The sequence below is a fragment of the Syngnathoides biaculeatus genome, chromosome 14 (assembly GCF_019802595.1).
Source record: "Syngnathoides biaculeatus isolate LvHL_M chromosome 14, ASM1980259v1, whole genome shotgun sequence".
Taxonomy (NCBI): domain Eukaryota; kingdom Metazoa; phylum Chordata; class Actinopteri; order Syngnathiformes; family Syngnathidae; genus Syngnathoides; species Syngnathoides biaculeatus.
Window position 1 is genome coordinate 15,232,190 of NC_084653.1, and position 19,811 is coordinate 15,252,000.

Genomic DNA, 19,811 nt, shown 5'->3' on the forward strand with positions numbered 1-19,811 from the left:
TGATAGGCGTGCCCGGCAAAAACTGTTCAGGGCATGGTCGGGGTTTGTTTTGTGGTTACCTTCAGTATAGATTAATGTATATGTATTTCTTATTTGTAAGTTTTGTTTTTTATTCAATTTACACATGCACACATCTATCTATCTATCATCTATCTATCTATCTATCATCTATCTATCTATCTATCTATCTATCTATCTATCTATCTATCTGGTGCAAACCAAAAATAAGTCAATCCATCCATTTTCTTTGCCGCTTATCCTCACAAGGGTCATGGGGAGTGCTGGAGCATATCCCACATGTTAACGGGCAGGAGGCAGGTTACACCCTGAACTGGTTGCCAGCCAATCGCAGGGCACATTGGGACAGACAGCCACACTCACAATCACACCTAGGGACAATTTAGAGTGTCCAATTAATGTCACATGTTTTTGGGATGTGGGAGGAAACCGGAGTGCCCGGAGAAAACCCATGCAGGCACAGGGAGAGCATGCAAAGTCCACTCAGGCGGGGCCAGGATGGAACCCGGGTCCTCAGAACTGTGAGGCCAACGCTTTACCAGCTGATCCACCGTGCCTCCCAACGCTTTCAAATTAAAATAAAAAAAGTATACATATTTTGATAAAGTTAAAAACCTTTTTTATTCTTGTCTTCTTTTATTTACGTGCTTCAGTCATTTTTTAACTAATTAAAATTGCTACATTAAATACAATAACGGAGCCATGGCAAAAGAAAAGTCATTAAGCATTAACATTTTCACAACTATGTCCACTTCACACTAAACAGCTCGACATTTATTATTGAAAAACGAGTAGACGCTACTAATTTGTCTGTTGGGGTTCACTTGCATTCCAATTGTTTCATCCCTTTCACAAGCCAAAGCATTCCCGGAGCCACCAGGAATCAGTAAATTATTGATGCGGGTCTTAGCTTAGCCTAGTTTCTCTTCTACTTTAGGGGAAGGAAGCACAGTGACTTGTTGCTGTGCGTGACACATCTCCCAGCTCGTCTATTATACATAGACCTCGTCTGTGTAGCAGGCTTTACAACGGCCAACAGTTCAGTCCATGTTTTTAAGAGAAGCCAATTGAACACAGTAAGGCAGTCTAAATCAAGGGCTCTTACATTTTGCAGAAATTCTTTTCCAAGAAACTCTCCTAATGTCAACGAAGATCTGTACACTTACATGCTAAAGGAATGGAAATGTTGCCTACTTTAGAGGGGCTGAAAAAAAGTAATTTTACAGTAACCTTTTTCTTTTTTAGAACAAGAAAAAAAAAGTTTTTTTCAAGAATGATAAGTGTCATCTTTACAAGAACAAAGACATTTTTGTTGTTGAAAATTCATAATCTTTGGAGAATATGATTTTTTAATGAGATAAAGTCGTAACAATACTAAAGTCAAAGTTTAATGATGGGATAAACCCATATTCGTTAAATTATGTTTTGATAACTAAATAAAATAAATTGAAGGCAAAAAATATTTTTTATAAAAAATAAAGTTGTATTTTTTTAAAGGGAATAGTCATAATCATTACAAGAATAAGTACATATTTTGTATTTGTATTCTGTGTAATCTTACAAGAATAAAGACATATCTGTCCAAGAAAAAAATGACATTATAATATTAAAGTCAAAGTTTAATGAGAGAAGATAGTCACATTTTTACAACAACATATTCAAATGTTCTGTGCAAAAAAATGTTATAAAAATAAAATTGAGTTCGTCATTATCCTTAGAATTCATCATTCTCACCCACAGATTCTGCTGACTTCACCCAGATTTATTAAGTACTAGTGTAGTACCAAATAAAGTTTAAATTCACCAGTTGATGCTAATTAAAGTTTCAATTGACTTGTTTTTCTACACCAGCTCATCACTGGAGTAATATTCCCCAACAAAAAAAGAACTAATACACACGCAGCATTAACATGAAATTAAATTTTGTTTTAAATGTAATGAAAATAAAAACTGACCACGTTGTTCATGTTGGTATGTGGGAAATAATAAATATAGTCTAAATATGCTCCAGTACTGTTGTAGTAATGGTGAAACCCTGGTACTTCCCAGCATGCTCTAAACCACTTTATATAAACAGTTGTACTCGATGAAGCTAAACATTGCGCTTTATTTAGATTTGTAATTCTCTTCCTGTACTGGCTGATTATTAAACTTGTTTCTAATCTGGATCCTCTCAAACAATTATATACTGTACACACACACACACACACACACACACACACACACACACACACACACACACACACACACACATACACTCACACACCCTGTGTGGAGTTTGCATGTTCTCCCATGCCGATGTGGGCTTTCTCTGGTTTTCTCCCACATCCCAAAAACATGCAACATTAATTGGACCTTCTAAATTGCCGCTAAGTGTGAATGTTAGTGCAACTGTTGTCTGTCTCAGCATGCCCTGCGATTGGTTGGTAACCAGTTCAGGGTGTACCCCGCCTCCTGCCCGACGACAGCTGGGATAGGCTCCAGCACTCCTGTGACCCTCATGAGGATAAGCGGCTCAGAAAATGGATGATTTAAATTTAAACGTGAAATACAACTGAACTTATTCTTTCACATACATACTATACGACCAGGAGGAGCCTGCATACCACTAGAAGTTAACACACCATACTTTCAAAATCACTGTTTATAACCTTATTTTTCTTGAAAAAAATAATTTCTTTTTCTCTTCCTTCATAATGTGAAAAAAAGGTTGCTGTTTTTTTTTAAATAAATTTGAGTTTTTTGTCATACCAATACATTTTTTTTCTTGAAAGTCGGCAACTTTTAAATCCCTATGGCGTTTAAGCATATACATGATTGTTGTGTTTTTCTGGCAATAGGGTTATGCCCACTGGAAGCACACAAAACAGGATTTTCATCCTATAATAATGCACATTTTTGGTCCTTAAAAAACAACTTTATTCATGCAAGAACATCAGAATAATAGGATAGCCGTCTTTCATATTAAAGCTTTTAATTGGCCCATTTTGAAACACAGCCAAAAAATCATTCATTGTAAATTATTCTGCAGAGGCTTGAGAACCCTTGAGTCTTTGCTTACCTCATCAGAGATAAACGTCACATCCCCAGAACACCGACGACCGGTCCGGATTCGCTAATCTGGGTCAGCACCAGCATCGGATCCATCCTGGCCTGCGTGGATCCTAGCATCCAGCCTCAGAAACATCCACCTGGTTCTCACATCCACACACATAAAAAAAAAAAAAAAAAGAAGGGGAAGGAGAGGATCTTTAATCAAGCACGGATCTGCCAAGGACTCGCCAGTTTTCCTCCTCCTTCTCTTCCTCCCCCCTCGTGGTTGCCTGGCTGCCTAATTCGCCGCTTTATCGCTCTATTTGTGTCTTTCTGTGATGCTCACCCGCGTTTCCACCTCACTGCTCTTGCACTCGCTCCCTGACTATCTCTCTCTTTCTCTCTCTCACTCTCTTGGTTTCTCAACTGACCGGAGGATGCTGAACATGTGTCAAGGATGGAAGGTGGGGGGTTGGGGTTTCTGCCCACTTTATAGGTTGCATCTTGTTGAATAGATGCCAATGTGTGTGGACCAGTTTTAAGGGAAGGGGGGGATCAAAATGTATTTTTTTTTTGTACGTTTGTACACCCGGCCACCACCATTTTCTAACACAATTTTGTCTTTTTGCAATCCTCGAAGCAATAAAACACTGCATATCTTAAATAAATTATGTTAATTATAGTTCAGTATTTGGGATATTAACACTTCTTTTATATTGCCAAGTTAAAGAAATATTTCTGAATATTAAAAAGGACAAAATTAGATTTTCTCATTTATTCAATTTTTATTGTTTTATAATATTAATTTAAATTATTTAAATATTGTTCATTTAAATTAATTTCATATTATTAATTAAAATTATTTAATAATTAATAAATATATTACTAAAATAACATCTTAGTAAAACTGTCTTTTTCACCTTTTTAAAAAAGTATTTTGCTCTATTTTACTTGTTTGGATCCTAACACAAGGCTGAGGATTTTGGGTTGGTAACCCTTCTATTAAGTTTATTTGTTAATTTAACCATCTAAATGAATAAATAAATACATTTGTAGTCAGCAAACATGCAGTGGGTCACATTGATGCATGAACAAACGTAAACTATTGTTCAAATGTAAACAACAAAATCATTGAAAAAATGTAAAAGGGGGTTTCTACCTCTTTTATCTTCTTTAAATCATCCATCCATTTTCTGAGCTGCTTGTCCTCACAAGGATCGCGAGAGCGTTGGAGCCCATCCAAGCTATCGTTGGGATGAAGGCAGGGTACTCTGAATTGGTTGCCAACCAATTGACCCCAATGTAGAAATTGCGTCATCCGTGTCACTGACCAATCAGAGGCCAGAGATCTGGATAAACCACGCCCCTTGTTGGCGTCCGCCATTACCTCAGACAAAGTCGCATGGTCCAGTATAGCTTTTGTTAGCGTTTTATCACATATTTAGGTTCCTTAACAATAGATATGGTTAAGAGATGTAGTCACGGACTTTGTAATAGTGACGACAGGTATCCTGATAGGCTAGTTGGTGGCGTTCAATTCGTACCCTTTCCAAGACCGAGTACGAAAAATGTCTTCGGTGGATCAAACTTTGTGGAAGACCGTATGATCAACTGAATCCATCTAAAATCAACCGGAACAGATATGTTTGCACGAAGGTAAGCCCTATATTTGATTTTCAATACATGTCTCATATAAATGAATTAGCAGTTCTTCGCTTGCATAACATAGCTATGTGTGAATGATTGACACACTTGATCTGTGTTGAGCGATACTTTGCGAGGACCTGACTGCACAAACTTGTCTCTTTCCTGGCGGCTAGCGAGCTAAGCTAAACCGGACTAGCAGTCCTAAAAGCCTTCGACATGCACCGAGACAACAAGACTGAAGGAAGGATGTTTGAGGACACTAAAGTAGTGATTCTCGTACTCGGTCGGGACTTACGTAGGTTCGGCACTAATTCAAGAATAATTATTGAGGGGAGCGCGTGACGTTACACAAAGAAAACGAGAGAAACAACTCGTAAATCAAGCCTCGCCTTCTTCTTTTCCTTCATACGGCGGTTCACAAACGGCTATACAGATACACATACAGATTCTGCACACAAGTGTGATAGGTAACACGAAAATAGGAAACTGTCAATGACGAATTCGTCTTTGGGTTATAATATATTAGGTGGCTTCGCGGTCTTCCTCTGACTCCGGAAAGATCTCGCGCAAATATCAATGGTTTCTCCGTCGATATGCATGGAAATACCATTGAAATACCCCTCACTGAAATACTTGAAGCCCTGCTGTCTGCTCTTCAACAATATTTCACTATTCGGTAAGAATGCGAGTGAAAAATCAGCTGGTAAATCGGAAAATTTCGCTCTCGACTTTTCTTCCTGCGACGCCATTTTGTCAAATGTTTGTCTGAGGTTAGCAACAGTGGGGTGACGTAACTTCAGGAGGCGTGGTTAAGTGCCCTGTATGGAGGGGTCAATTGCAGGGCAAATAGAAACAAACAACCAGTCACACTTTAGCAATTTAGAGTGTCCAATTAATGTTGCATGTTTTTGGGATGTGGGAGGAAACCGGAGTGCCTGGAGAAAACCCACACAGGCACGGGGAGAACATGGAAACTCCACACAGGCGGGGCCGGGATTTGAACCCCACTCCTCAGAACTGTGAGGCCAACGATCTAATCAGTTGCTTCACTGTGCCGTCTTCTTTAAATCATATAGTTTAAAAGACAATATATTTAATTTGACTGCGATTGGCTGGCAACCACTTCAAGGTGTACCACGCCTCCTGCCCATTGACAGCTGGGATAGGCTCCAGCACTCCCTGTAACCCTTGTGACGATAAGTGGTAAAGAAAATGGATGGATGGATATATAGTTTGAACGACTAAATATCACATGTCACGTTGACCCAACTATTACAGGAGGTTACACAGAAATAATATTTATCCATCCATTTTCTCTGGAGGTTATCCTCACGAAGGTCACAGGGAATGCTGGAGCCTATCCCAGCTGTCTACGGGCAGGAGGGAGGGTACACCCTGAACTGATTCCCAGCCAATCGCAGGGCACATGGAGACAAACAGCCGCACTCACGATCACACCTAGGGGCAATTTAGAGTGTCCAATTAATGTTGCATGTTTTTGGGATGTGGGAGGAAACCGGAGTGCCCGGAGAAAACCCATGCGGGCACGGGGAGAACACGCAAACTCCACACAGGCGGGGCCGGGATTGAACCCGGGTCCTCAGAACTGTGAGGCCAACGCTTTACCAGCTGATCCACCGTGCCACCATAAAATTTATTGTCAATCGAAAAAAAAAATCTAAACAAAAGGAAATTAAAATATTTATTTAAAATATACTACAAAAACAATGAGTGCTTTATTTATTATTAATGCATAAATATGATTTCTGGTGTTCCAAAGAAACTAACACAACAGGAGGATTATAGACATGACGATTATTGTCATTTAAATAAAGAATACAAATCAAATGATTTTTTTTTCAATTCAAGCTATTTATTAAAATTATTTTAGTTAATTTTATCTGTTTATATTTGAAAACATTTTTGGTGTTCAAAAATTAAAGACCATTATTTAAAAAATGTAAACAAAATTTCAGTTTTTTACTCATTCATATCTATTATAATGGGTATATTTCATTTACCAACAAACAATTTTAAACTATTTTTTGTGCTACGGAAAAAAACTGATTATTCGCATTAATATTACTATGTTTGTTAAACAACATAAAACAGGAGGGTTAAAGAAATAACTATTTATGGTTCAAACAGGAAGTAGCACTTGGCCAGATTGCTGATAAAATAACTGTGTTTTTGACCTTTTTTCTATCCCAATGTTTCTCTTAGTCTAGACATGCCACACATTGCTCCACATTTTATGACAGGAGCAGAGAAGGGAGGATGAAGTGGAAGGGAGCAATTATGAGGAAAAATTGGACAAACATGGGGGGGTGCGTTACACAGATAGAACAGAGAGCTTGGGTGTATTTATAGAAGGTTGGCGGAGGACGATGTGAGGAAATAAGCTCCTCTATTTTCTCTACGCAGTGACACATGGGCCTGCATCTCGGATGATACGCTGCCAGGCTAAATTATATCAAAGGAAGCAGATAACGCACACAAACACACACATAAATGCACTTAATAAGTGTCCCATTTTGGATGTACAATAATTACTCCTGAGCGTGCTTAGTCATGGTGCTCTTGAGACAAATCACAAGTCCGGTAATCTATTAGAGGGAAATAAATATTGAGCGGATTGCTGGCTAAACATGAAGCTTTTAAAGATGCATTGATATGAACGTGCGTGTGAGTGTGTTGCACAAGAATACCTCTGGGCTTATGCTTTGACCTAGATTAAGTTGTGATGCTCGGCAGCCTGACAGGCACTCTGTGTGCATGGCGAATGTAAGGGGTGCACATGCATGAGGTAAAAGATGCATTTCTGTCGAGGTGCACAGAAAGAGAGTCGGGGATGTGGAGAACGTGCGTAAGACGCATGAAAAGAAGCCTGAGATGCTGCCTGTCATGCTCGTGTGACTAAAGCTTCAGTTGGATGGCGTACAAAGACTTACCAAGAGGGAGGCGTGTGCTGAGGATGAACAACTGCCTCAAAGGGTGCTCATCTTATGTAATTGGAAAACCTACGATGGAGTGAAACACTTCATTAATGTTGAAATCAAAGGAAAACAAGTTGACTTCTGAGCAAACCTTATTCAAAACAGTGACGAACAACAGCTTCCTCTTGTCTTTGCACTTTACAACATAATGAACGAAGAGGATTTTAAAATCAAACATAGCATTAAGTACTCATGGCCCTGATTCATGGGCCGTTTGGGCCAAACCCTCAAAAGTTGACTCATTGACCAACATTATTGAAATGCTTAAGAACTCACACATCATCTTGTCTCGGTAAATGACATGTCAATTCATTTAGGTTGAAATCAAAGTATGACAATTCGTACAGCTCACTTAGCTGCTTATCCTCACAGGGGTCGCAGGGAGTGCCGGAGCCTATTGCAGCTGTCAACGGGCAGGAGGCAGTGTACACCCTGAACTGGTTGCCAGCCAATCGCCGCGCACATAGAGACAAAGAGTCGCACTCACAATTACACATATGGGTATTATAGAGTGTCCAATTAATGTTGCATGTTTTTGGGATGTGGGAGGAAACCGAAGTGCCCGGGGAAAACCCACGCAGGCACAGGGAAAACAAGCAAACTCCACACAGGCGTGGCCGGGATTGAACCCGGGTCCTCAGAACTGTGAGGCCAACGCTATCCAGCTAACCCACCGTGCTGCCAAACTGGAATATCATGCAGGTGAAAACATATATATATACAGTCTTTCCTTATATGAAATAATCGATCAATCGAATCCATTGCAGTCATGCAGCTTGAGTCATTTCTACTGCAGCCATTAGCGTCTCAGCTACATGCTATTTATGTTAGCATCTGATTAGTAAATCACCCAAACTCGCTTAGTGGCACCCTTTCGGAAACCTTTGGGGGGGGGGGGTGAATACCAGTTTAACCAATGCACATGCCTATTATAGAACGCATAAAAAAAGTCGGCCATTTTGTTTTGAAGCTGTAATTTGGGTTAATTCGATCCTGGGCCGTAAAAAATAAAAAAATTAAGAAAAAAAAAAAATCAGACCCTAACAACATCTTAACTTATACTGTAGATGAATTTGGGTGGACATACCTGTTGCAAAAACATGCACAAAAACATCTGGAGAACCCATTCCCGAAATTTTTACAAAGTCAGCCATTTTGGCTTGAACCAACGTATTTAGGGTTATCCATGGCTCATGGTTTGAGAGAAAGTTAGAAAAAACAGCTCCCAACACGATCTTCACCAATCGACACGGAATTTGTATGGATATGTCTGTTGTAGGATGACGTACGAAAAATTCCAAATTTCAACAAGAAGTCATTTATTTTGAATGTGGGACTTCATCCTTGATTAGAAACTTATAAACTAAAAGTCAGCTAGGATAGGCTCCAGTTACCTACTATCCTAATGAAGACTACAGAAAATGAATGTGTGTAATAAATATGAAAACCTAAAGTTCAGTAAGTATACTCTCCAAATAAAACCTTAATTTAAACTCAAAATTTGACCACATGAAAAATTAAAAACAAAAGGTGGTTTCACACCAGAATTTATTTTCACATGCGCACCTTTTTCTGCTCTTTCCAAAATTCAGCAATCTGTCGAGACAAAGCCAGCTCAGCCAAGCCCCGACACTCGATGGGGGTGAAACCCACCAAGGCAGTGCCCTTTGTGCCAACCCCGTGCCTCCCCGCCAGCTCTGCAACCCTAGCGCTGATGAGAGAAGCTGGAACATGACAGTACGGCTGACCCCCAATGCTGAAGGATGGCCAAGGTGACGTCTCGCTCATTTGGTGGAGCGGACGCCCTGGCACGCTCTCCACATTGCAGGCGATCTCCACAGCGCCCTCGTGTGGCAAAGCGAGGACTTGGACCCCTGGAAGACCCCCTAGATTGGACTCCCTAATGGCGGTGGCAATCTTTCGTCCGATGGTGAGATCTTGGGTGTCAATCGTAACGTTGCAATTCATGACATAAGGACTGGACCCAACACCTATAATAATAGTAAATACTTACTGACTCATTGTAACAATAGATGATTTATGTAAATTACATGCTGTTTCCCCCTATCTTCATAAGAGCACTGTCATTAATCTCAAACAGGTTTGCAAAGTAACTTCTCCGAGCCTTAGTATAGTAGGCTGAATTGGGTTGTTACACATTACTAAGCAGGTCAAACTTTTTATAGAGAATGGGAAAAAGGAGGAATACTTCAAGGCCTGGCAAAAGAAATGTAAAAATCAGCCTTTTGAATAGAATCATCATACTGTGGAATAAATTGTGTTTCTTGGGAGACACTCCTTGTCTCTCATGACATGGGTCAATTCAGTCAAGGAGTATTGAGGAAACATTGTCTTTTTTTTTCTCTTTTGTTTTGTTTTCAGATCAGGAAAAAGGAAAAACACCGGACAATTAAAAAAAAAACAATTTGGAAGAGCAAAAGTATTTGTTCTCATTAAGGCCTATTGAGAAACGTGTCTGGCAGGCAAATGTTTTGTATTAAGAGTGGAATAGTGATGAAATATTAAAATACTGGAGGTTAAAAAAAATTGTATTGTTTCACAGAAGAAAAGCAATTTCCATTTGGATTAGAGTGTTTGGGCTCACCAGTGAGGCCAAAGCGTTTCTGTGGGACAGGCCCAATGCAGACCCTGACGCTGTTCAAGTCCGGCGTCTTCTTGAACCATCCCATCTCCTTCCTCCTCTGCGCCAGCCCCCGCTGAAGTGGGGAATCCGCCCACCCAAAGAGGAAGACACTGGTGCCCGGGACTCGTTGGGTAAGCCCCCGGGCAATGGCTGATGAACCCAAGGCAACGGTCAAAACATGAAGACGACAGCCAAAACGGAAGATAAACAAGAGAGATGACAAATGCATACATGAGCGGAATCTCACCGCAAGACTCTTGAGCACAGTCCTCAATTCCCACATCCTCCCCCAAGGGGTAGATAGGCACCAGGTCAACGGCACCCAAACACGGGTGAACCCCCGAGTGGGTGCGCATATCAAAAAGCTCACAGGCTTTCACACAGGCAGACAAGACGGCCTCCCCTGAAATGTTTAAAGTAAAAGAACATTTTTTTAAAAAACAATACATACAGTACTGCAGTTTTTCTGTCAATTATGCTCCATTAAAGTGGATGAGTACGTACTGATGGATTCGATACTGGCCACAATCGTGATGACGGAGCGGTTATAGTCATGGTCATTGAAGATGTTCAGCACCGTGGTTCCATCTCTTCTAATACCTGCGGAATGATAATGAAGAGAATGAAGAGAACTGAGAACCAAAATGGCCAAATTTTGAGAATGATACTGTCCGGTGTTATTCCCACACAGTTTCCAGGCAGCACTCACTCTGCTCCAAATAGTAATGGTTCCAGAACACGTGCCACTGCACTATGATTGGCTTCTGTATTCCAGCAGAACATTAGGAACTGCTTCCAGATAGGAAATGAAGTATTTGACTTAAAGTGTGGTGGCGTTAATGTTTCTCAGTTAACCCTGACACATCCTAATCCTAACCTTAAGTCATCATAAACTGCCTTCAACCCTGCCAACCCTACTTCGAAAACCCAATGTTAACAAATTTCTTTATTTTATTTGATAGAGATGTGATACATGTTTGAGATGGTTATCTTGTTACAATGGGTATCTTGGAGGTGCTGAAGCCAATTACTGTGAAGAAAATAAGTATTTGAACACCCTGTTACATTGCAAGTTCTCACACTTAGAAATCATGGATGTGTCTGAAATCGTCATCGTAGGTGCATGCCCACTGTGAGAAAGATAATCTAAAAAGAAAAATCCAGAAATCACAATGTATGATTTTTTTAACAATTTATTTGTGTGGTAAAGCTGCAAATAAATATTTTAACACCTGAGAAAACCAATGTTAATATTTGATACAGTAGCCTTTGTTTGCAATTACAGAGCTCAAATGTTTCCTGTAGTTGTTCACCAGGTTTGCACACACTGCAGGAGGGATTTTGGCCCACTCCTCCACACCGATCTTGTCTGGATCAGACAGGTTTCTGGGCTGTCGCTGAGAAACACGGAATTTCAGCTCCCTCCAAAGATTTTTTTTTTTGGGATTAGGTCTGGAGACAGGCTAGGCCACGCCGGAACCTTGATATGCTTCTTACGGAGCCACTCCTTGGTTTTCCTGGCTGTGTGCTTTGGGTCATTATCATGTTGAAAGACCCAGCCATGACCCACCTTCAATGCTCTGACTGAGGGAAAGACGTTGTCCCCCAAAATCTCACAATACATGGCTGCAGTCATCCTCTCCTTAATACAGTGCAGTCGTCCTGTCCCATGTGCAAACACCACCAAAGCATGATGCTACCACCTCCACGCGTCACAGTAGGGATGGTGTTCTTGGGATGGAACTAATTATTCATCTTCCTCCAAACACGGTTAGTGGAATTATGAACAAAAAATTTCATTTTTCTCTCATCTGACCACAAAACTTTCTCCCATGACTCCTCTGTCTCATCCAACTGGTCATTTCAGACCCCTCCATGATTTCTAAGTGGGAGAACTTGCAATATAGCGGGGTGTTCAAATACTTATTTTCTTCACTGTATGTTCCAATAGGTTATGTCCTGCCTGGAAACTGTGGGAATCCTAATCATCTATTCAATTTCAGACGTGTCCTCGAGACGTTTTCTTGTGTGCTGTTATGATAAACGTGGGCCCGATTTCATGATGTTTGTTAAAATTCTGATACCTAGTTAATTTTTTTTTCTAATTTTCCAGTGGTTGCTACTGACTGAGATTTTTGGAGGCTGTGGACTACAAACGGACTACATTTTTTTAAAACCAGGATATGATAATAAACACGACTTTAACAATGATAAACTATATTAGAAATCAGGTCAACAGTACTGTATTAGCCTGTGTTATGAACTTGCCTTCAGAGTCATATAAAGCCGCCTTGGCCACACTTTCCACCAGATCCTCTCGGCGAGCCTCGGACACGTTGAGCAGGCAGGTCACCAGGCGTCTTCCCAATGAAGTGGCTGTCATGTTTCTGCAGTATTATTAGGCATTATACTTTTTTTTGTAAAATATGGGTAGAAAACATGTACAGTGCCATGAAAAAGTAGTGGCTCTCTTTTGAAATTATTTTTGTATAGTTCTACAGTGCCATGAAAACGTAGTGGCTCTCTTTTGAAATTATTTTTGCATAGTTTCCTGACTTTGTTTTAAACGTCACAAAACAAATGTAAAACAAATTATAACCAATGTGAACTTAAAATACTGTTTTTAAATGGTGATTTCCTTTTCCTGATGGTTCACTGAAATCCTAAAGCTTTAGAAATGGCTTTTGAAACCTTTTCCAGACTGATCGGTGAAGTATTTTGTCAGGACATAACCTGTTTGTGATTTCTTGATTGAACAGATACGGAGGTAATCAAACTTGAGTGTGGTCAGTAAAGATGAATCAAAAACTGTGATTAGTCACCATTAATTCCTGGTTTGACAAGTTGGGTAATTACTTTTTTCACACTGGGCCAAGTAACTTTAAATAGCTTTTTTTTCCTTAATAAAGGAAATCACCATTCAAAACCATCATTTTAAGTTTGCTTGGGTTATGTTTTTCTCATCTTTAGATACGTTTGATGATAGTAAACATTAAAGTGGAGAAACAGCAAAAATATAAGAATTTGAGACGGTGGCTAATACTGTTTCGCAGTACTGTGCAGATAAGGGCTGCACTGAATTCGCAAATGCAACATTTTATTCAGAGCAGATGCAACTCGAAAATTGTCTCGTAATTTTAGGAAAAAGCATTAAAAGTTTGTCTTCTAGAATTATTAATTTATTTATTCGTCTTCCATTCTTCTTCACAGTGTAAAATTAATTCAAATGCTGTACAGTATACAATAAAAGAAGAATATGATTCTGTTTGAATGTTTTCTTTTCCAGGCTGGAGCTACAGAAAAAGTTTCTCCTTTTCACAAATGTGCAATATGAAAATTTAAGTTGTAGCATAAAAAAAAAGTGTCTTCTTTTAAGGAAAGTGTAACATAAATTACATGTCTTCTATTTAGGAAAGGGTGGGGGGAGAACAACACTATTTTTATCTTTTTATGAAAGCTAAACATCAATACTTTGTACATGATACGTATGAGATAACATAACATTTCTGAGTTACAAACCCATGTATTTAACATGTTTTCACTTTTTCCTTTTTATTTCTTTTCTGCATCCTTCTTCGTTAATTGACCCCTCCGTAGAAATTACGTCATCCGCGTCGCTGACCAATCAGAGGCCAGAGATCTGCATAAACCACGCCCCTTTTTGGCATCCGCCGTTCCTTCAGACAACGTTGCATGGTCCACTATAGCTTTTGTTAGCGTTTTATCGCGTATTTGGGTTCTTTAACAATAGATATGGTTAAGAGGTGTAGTCACGGACTTTGTAATAGTGACGACAGGTATCCTGAAAGGCTAGTTGGTGGAGTTCAATTCGTACCCTTTCCAAAACCGAAGACCCAGTACGAAAAATGTCTTCGATGGATCAAACTTTGTGGAAGATTGTATGATCAACTGAATCCATCTAAAATCAACCGGAACAGATATGTTTGCACGACGGTAAGCCCTATATTTGATTTTCAATACATGTCTCATATAAATGATTTAGCAGTTCTTCGCTTGCATAACATAGCTATGTGTGAATGATTGACACACTTCATCTGTGTTGAGCGATATTTTGCAATGATCTGACTGCACAAATGTGTCTCTGTTCGGCGGCTACCGAGCTAAGCTAAACCGGACTAGCGAGTCCTAAAAGGCTTCGACGTGCACCGAGACACCAAGACTGAAGGAAGGATGTTTGAGGACACTATAAAGTAGTGATTGTCGTACTCGGTCGGGACTTACGTAGGTTCGGCAATAATTCAAGAATAATTATTGAGTGGAGCGCGTGACGTTACACAAAGAAAACGAGAGAAACAACTCGTAAATCAAGCCTCACCTTCTCTTCCTTCATACGGCAGTTCACAAACGGCTATACAGATACACATACAGATGCTCACACAAGTGTGATATGTGACACGGAAATAGGAAACTGTCAATGACATATTCGTCTTTGGGTTATAATATATTATGTGGCTTCTCGGTCTTCCTCTGACTCCGGAAAGATCTCGCGCTAATATCAATGGTTTCTCCGTCGATATGCATGGAAATACCATTAAAATACGCCTCGCTGAAATACTTGAAGCCCTGCCGTCTGCTTTTCATCGATATTTCACTGTTAGCTAAGAATAGTGAAGAAATGTGAGAAATCAGATGGTAAATCGGACAATTTCACTGTAGTCTTTTCTTCCTGCGCCGCCATTTTTACTAATTGTTTGTCTGAAGTTAGCACACAAGGGGTGACGTAACTTCAGGAGGCGTGGTTAAGTGCCCTGTACGGAGGGGTCAATTGCTCATTCCCCCCCCCCCCCCCCCGCGCTATATTATAAACAGGAATCACTTAATAAGCACTCGTTAACTGTAGTTGTTAGCACGGCTTTACAGTCATCTCCCACCACCTCTCCCGATACGAGATGGGCTTTTTAGTTTACTCCTTGGCTTCCTTTTAAGACATCAATCCTTAGAATTAATGTAGTTTATTCGCCACTACCGTTAGTTAATGGCCTCGATTGCATAAACGCGCTTAGACGTTGTGCCCAAATCTTCCTGTAGCTTCACTTCCTGTCCTAGAGCTAATACGTTCCGTGTGGGAACTCGCAAGGAAGCTTGATTAATGTATGAGAATTTAAGTAAACTTAAGTTATTGGGAGTGGGCAGTTTCGGTTGCAAAGAATTCATGATAATAAAAAGTTTAGACTGTACTCACTGACAACTTGAGAATCACTGGGTCCTTATAATCACCGGTGGCAGTAGAGAGTACAGGGACTGGGCAAAGTCCACTTGTCACTAAATACTGTGAATTGTTTAAAAGTTGCTTCTAAGTGTTTTTCTTTCCCATTATTATTCCAAACATGCCTGAAATTTAATTTACAATTTCTACGTCACTGGGGGAGCACATTTGTACTGTATTTAGCGAGGCTATCTTAGTCGTCTGATCGTAACATTCAGAAGTAACTGCGGGGAAGTTATTGTGCTTTACGTATACACTGTGTGGATGATAGCATATATTTTTTTAAATTCACAACACTAGTGTTCAAAATATGCGCTATTGTGTCTTAATCCCTTCCTACATACGATGAATAAGGCATTCTAATGCATAAAGTGAACATGAGTGCCGCCCTCAAGTTAAAACGGAAGTGAATATGAGGGAGTATCCTTGGTTTAGAATCTCAAATGACAAGAAACTAAGTAGCTTCGCGCATGCTCGGTGTAATGTAAAAGTGATTACGGCAGTAAGGCCGTTCGTCTTGGTGGCGTTTTTAATAAACAGCGCCTCTCTGTGGGCAAATCCCATAAAAATTGGCAAAATAACAAATTGGCGACTTTTTGGGAGCTCCCTAAAATATTAAGAGAGAATCACGTCAAAGGCAGAAGCTTACATTTGATTAACGCCATCTCAGACCTCCAAGTGGAGCTAATTCGACTGCGGCGGCTACTGCGTGCTCGAAGCTAAATGGTTTAACAGTGGACTGAGCCGAATAAGCCACGATGACGACTACGGTGGTGCCGTCCTCTTCTCCGCCGCCGAGCAGCCGCCCAGTTGCTCACGCCAAAAGTCCGAGCACGCAGAGGATCCACAAGCTAGTGGCGGTGCCCGGGTGCAAACCAAACACGCTCAACGACCTGCTACTCCTGCGGCCCGGAAATGGACACGAGTCTCAAGAAAACAACTGCAGTAATAGCAAACATGTGGTGTTTTTCCACGGCGACATTCAGGTAAGCACAGGTATCGCGGATAAAGTCTAAAAAGAACACCGGATGCATCACCGGTGCGCTGTTGTCTGCGGCACCTGCTTCGAGGGCTGGTTGGATTTAAAAGTCAAAACAGTTGTCACTGTCCATCATCACAAATGTCACTAGCGGCCGAACAACGAGAAACGTCGAAACTGGATATTATTTTAAGTAAAACTAAAAATGAAAAACTGTCATCCACCCTCACAAGAATAAAACAATAAAAATATATCATCAAGTGTTAAAACTGAAGAACGAGTCATAATCGTCATTTGCAAAAACATTACATTAAAAAAAAAAATGACAAGGCAATGTAGTCCACCGTGTCTGTTCTGACTTGTTTTTATGACAGCCATAAAAACAAGTCAGAACAGTCCTTCACATAAGCAAAGCAAATGACAAAACTCCATAATCACAGAAGTAAAACAAGATATTTCAAATGTCCATCAAATGAGAAAATTTTATAACTATCATAAAAACGGGGAAATCCCAAAGTAGCAGATGTAAAACAACCTCATAAAATGGGGGCGGATGGGGGGTGAGTTTAAAAAAATAATTAAAACATTACTGTTTGTCAATACAGAAACAGAACAAAAAAAAGTCATAACCAACCAACATTAAATGAATAAAATGAAAAGCACAAAAAATCTAACTTTAATATCAGAAGTAAAATATGAAAATGGCATAACTGACCATACTCAATGTAAATAAAACAAAATCAAACTGTCCAACTTCAGAAGTAAAATTGAAAAATAAAGTCTATAATTCACATAATAAAAAGGAAAAAAGAAAACATCCACCTATAAAAAAGTAAAACTAAAAACAAGAAAATGCCAACTGTTAGGATTACAGATTAAAAAAAAAAAAAGTATATGTAACTTTTCATGAGAAAATTCCATTATCAGAAGTAAAGTGAAAATACGCCGAAATATAACTGTCTGTCGTCACAATGTCTCTCTTGTGTTGTGCTCGTGCAGAACTTCCAGGAGGAGATGTCCTTGGAGCCGGAGTGCGCCCAGTGGCTGCCGTGGAGTCTGGAGCAGGTGGGCGTGACGCTGGGCCGCCGCTTTCCTGGGCACCACGTGTGGGTGGTGCGCGCCTCTCGCATGTACCTGCACAAGTTCAGCAGTTACTGCAACTTTGTGGAGAGCAACATGTTTGGTGCCCCGGAACATGCCCCGTACTCACCCGATGGTGGAGCGCTTCGCCACCTCAGGTTGGGTAACTCATTTTCTCCGCCCTTTTATTGGCCGCCAAGTGTCACATGGAGGAGTTACTATGATTGTGATTGATCTTTGTATTTTCTGTGCGCACACATTTACATGAGCACCATAAGGACCAGAAAAGCTGTAAAAATTAAAAAAAAAAGTTACACAGTTCAGTGATAATTTCAAAAACACCAAAAGTTGCTCAGGTTAAATTACCTCCATAAAAACTCAACCCTCAATACTTAATTACTCGGTATGAAATATGACTACCATAAATTCCCGAAACTCAATTCAGTTCATATGAACACTTCTGCAGTCTCCCAAAAGCTACTCTGGTTAAAATAAATGCATCAAAACTCCCCAAACTTGTGCAGATTAAAATAAGATTACCTGAAGAAACCCCAAAGATGGAGAGGTTGTTATAAAAGTATCAAAAAGTTGTTCATGTAAAACTCAAAACGGCCTTTAAAAAAAAAAAAACAAAAAAAAACCAATCCTTATCATAAATGTAAATGCACTCACCACATCCACCTTGTGTGTGCTTGCAGGGCTTTACTGATCCACGGGATGGAGCGAGCCGGCTTGCCAAACACCATCCGACCTCCGGGAGGTGGCACCGGCACCCTTGCCAGGTTCTCCCTGATTCTGGTGGGTTTCAGTAAAGGTTGCGTTGTCCTCAACCAGGTGGTGCACGAGTTGGGCGGTGCCCTGGCGGATCCGCACCTGTCAGACTTTGCCGGAAGCCTATCGGACATGTTCTGGCTGGATGGCGGCCACCCAGGGGGGAGCGAGACCTGGGTGACGAACAGAAGGTTGCTGGGCCAACTGGCCAACAGCGGGATCGGGCTCCATGCCCACGTGACACCCTACGAGGTCCGGGACCCCATGCGGGCCTGGGTGGGCCGAGAGCACGCTTGTTTCGTGAAGACCCTGGAGGAGTTTGGGGCACGTCTGTATGACAAACTCCATTTTGAGGATGAACCGCCCTCCATTGAAAACCACTTTAGGATCATTCAGGAATTCTGAGGCCTTTTTAACCATTCTGTTGGATCTGTCCATCAGGATCTTCTGGGTACTAAATTGCCTCAAAGTATGAACATTTTGAGGATTCAGCATGAAAAAAGGGTACGCTCTAATTCCTTTTGAATTTGTTGAAACTGGCGCCTTCCTTCAGTGGAAAGAAGTTTTTCCAGGCACTTTACTTAGAATGACGCATTTTGACCCATTTAAAAAGAAAAAAAAGTTCCCTGTGTTTTCATTTAAATTATAGGCTTTGTGTACGCAAGACAGTCTTCATTTAAACTTGCACTCGTGATCAGCTATGTTTACAGGCTTTGAAACCACAGTGGCTGCCTTGTTTTTTTCCTTCAGTTTAGATTGTGTGACTGATTATGAGGGCAACAGTAGTCTGAATAGACTGAAAGGATGTTATTCTCATCTTCTTTAGTTCTAGTCTGGTGGTGTGTTCATTTGAAAGGAGCCATCAATGTGTACGGATTAGAATGCTGTTTCCCACTATTGCTGCACTATGACCCTGGCGGTCACGTTTGCTAACATAAAAAAGCGAATCATTCCATTTTGAGAGATCTGAGAGAGATGTGAAAATTAAAATACTCTTGTCGCGGGTCAAATAGACCCTTTTAATGAAAAAACAAGAAAATGTTAATAAAGATAATTGCATTAAACCTCTGCTGGCCTTGTTTTGACTTTTTTGTTGAGGTGGTATATAATACGACACATGGAGCAAAAGGGGGCAGAAATTTATTTTTGTACACTAATATACATATTTTTATGTATACATGTTTAACATCTTTACCCTATGTAACAGTGTCCAAATCATAAATGTAAAGCTCATTGATTTTTCTTCAGGGTTAGCCTTCTTATAGTGTGTATCAAAATGGCACTTTATATGTTCCATGAAGAGTTGCATTTATTCCTGGTATTTTTCAACATCGTTAAAAAAAAATAAGTTAACTCGCTGGTTACATTGTGGGTCCAACTGACCCATAACATTGAATGTAAAACTTAGTGAATTTA

General features: G+C 40.2%; 3 protein-coding genes and 1 long non-coding RNA gene across 6 annotated transcripts in view; 2 read left to right on the forward strand and 2 right to left on the reverse strand.

The window, feature by feature from the left end:
* The window catches only part of LOC133512065 (nck-associated protein 5-like), a 45,175-nt gene extending 37,504 nt beyond the window's left edge, over positions 1–7,671 (reverse strand). The window contains exons 1-2 of one of the 2 annotated variants that reach the window (XM_061841321.1): positions 7,650–7,671; positions 3,080–3,215 (exon numbers count right to left, since the gene is read on the reverse strand). The gene's annotated coding sequence lies outside the window, so the exon portion shown is untranslated. Of the gene's footprint in view, positions 1–3,079; positions 3,796–7,649 lie in introns of those variants that run through there. The other variant, XM_061841322.1, reaches the window with a different exon arrangement.
* ftcdnl1 (formiminotransferase cyclodeaminase N-terminal like 1) lies at positions 6,736–15,681 on the reverse strand. Of its 2 annotated transcripts, none has more exons than XM_061841327.1 (7): positions 15,542–15,681; positions 12,607–12,725; positions 10,843–10,938; positions 10,586–10,741; positions 10,300–10,488; positions 9,261–9,685; positions 6,736–7,718 (listed from the first exon to the last, which is right to left on the reverse strand). In XM_061841327.1, exons 2-7 carry the CDS (start codon positions 12,719–12,721, stop codon positions 7,686–7,688), a joined length of 1,014 nt encoding a protein of 337 aa, XP_061697311.1. In that variant the 5' UTR covers positions 12,722–12,725; positions 15,542–15,681; the 3' UTR covers positions 6,736–7,685. The 2 variants fall into 2 exon arrangements, with proteins under 2 accessions (XP_061697311.1, XP_061697310.1); XM_061841326.1 differs by lacking the exon at positions 6,736–7,718 and adding an exon at positions 8,046–8,126.
* Positions 7,553–9,422, forward strand: LOC133512073 (uncharacterized). The gene is made up of 3 exons (XR_009798099.1): positions 7,553–7,692; positions 8,067–8,396; positions 9,287–9,422. It is a non-coding gene; the product is annotated as an uncharacterized LOC133512073 (long non-coding RNA).
* On the forward strand, positions 15,572–19,463 carry c14h2orf69 (chromosome 14 C2orf69 homolog). Its single transcript, XM_061841329.1, has 3 exons — positions 15,572–16,551; positions 17,544–17,782; positions 18,323–19,463. The coding sequence occupies exons 1-3, from the start codon at positions 16,324–16,326 to the stop codon at positions 18,798–18,800; spliced, it is 945 nt and encodes a 314-aa protein (XP_061697313.1). The 5' UTR covers positions 15,572–16,323; the 3' UTR covers positions 18,801–19,463.
* Positions 19,464–19,811: the final 348 nt, after the last annotated feature.

Bases quoted from the DNA above. Each gene is read 5' to 3' on its own strand.
- ftcdnl1 (XM_061841326.1), bottom strand. From the start codon at position 12,721: ATGACAGCCACTTCATTGGGAAGACGCCTGGTGACCTGCCTGCTCAAC. The intron at 10,742-10,842 runs GTACGTACTCAT...TAAACATTTCAG, and splicing joins GGCCAGTATCGAATCCATCA to GGGAGGCCGTCTTGTCTGCC. The intron at 9,686-10,299 runs GTGAGCCCAAAC...CTATTATTATAG, and splicing joins GAAACGCTTTGGCCTCACTG to GTGTTGGGTCCAGTCCTTAT.
- c14h2orf69 (XM_061841329.1), top strand. From the start codon at position 16,324: ATGACGACTACGGTGGTGCCGTCCTCTTCTCCGCCGCCGAGCAGCCGC. The intron at 16,552-17,543 runs GTAAGCACAGGT...GTGCTCGTGCAG, and splicing joins TTTTCCACGGCGACATTCAG to AACTTCCAGGAGGAGATGTC. The intron at 17,783-18,322 runs GTTGGGTAACTC...GTGTGCTTGCAG, and splicing joins GGAGCGCTTCGCCACCTCAG to GGCTTTACTGATCCACGGGA.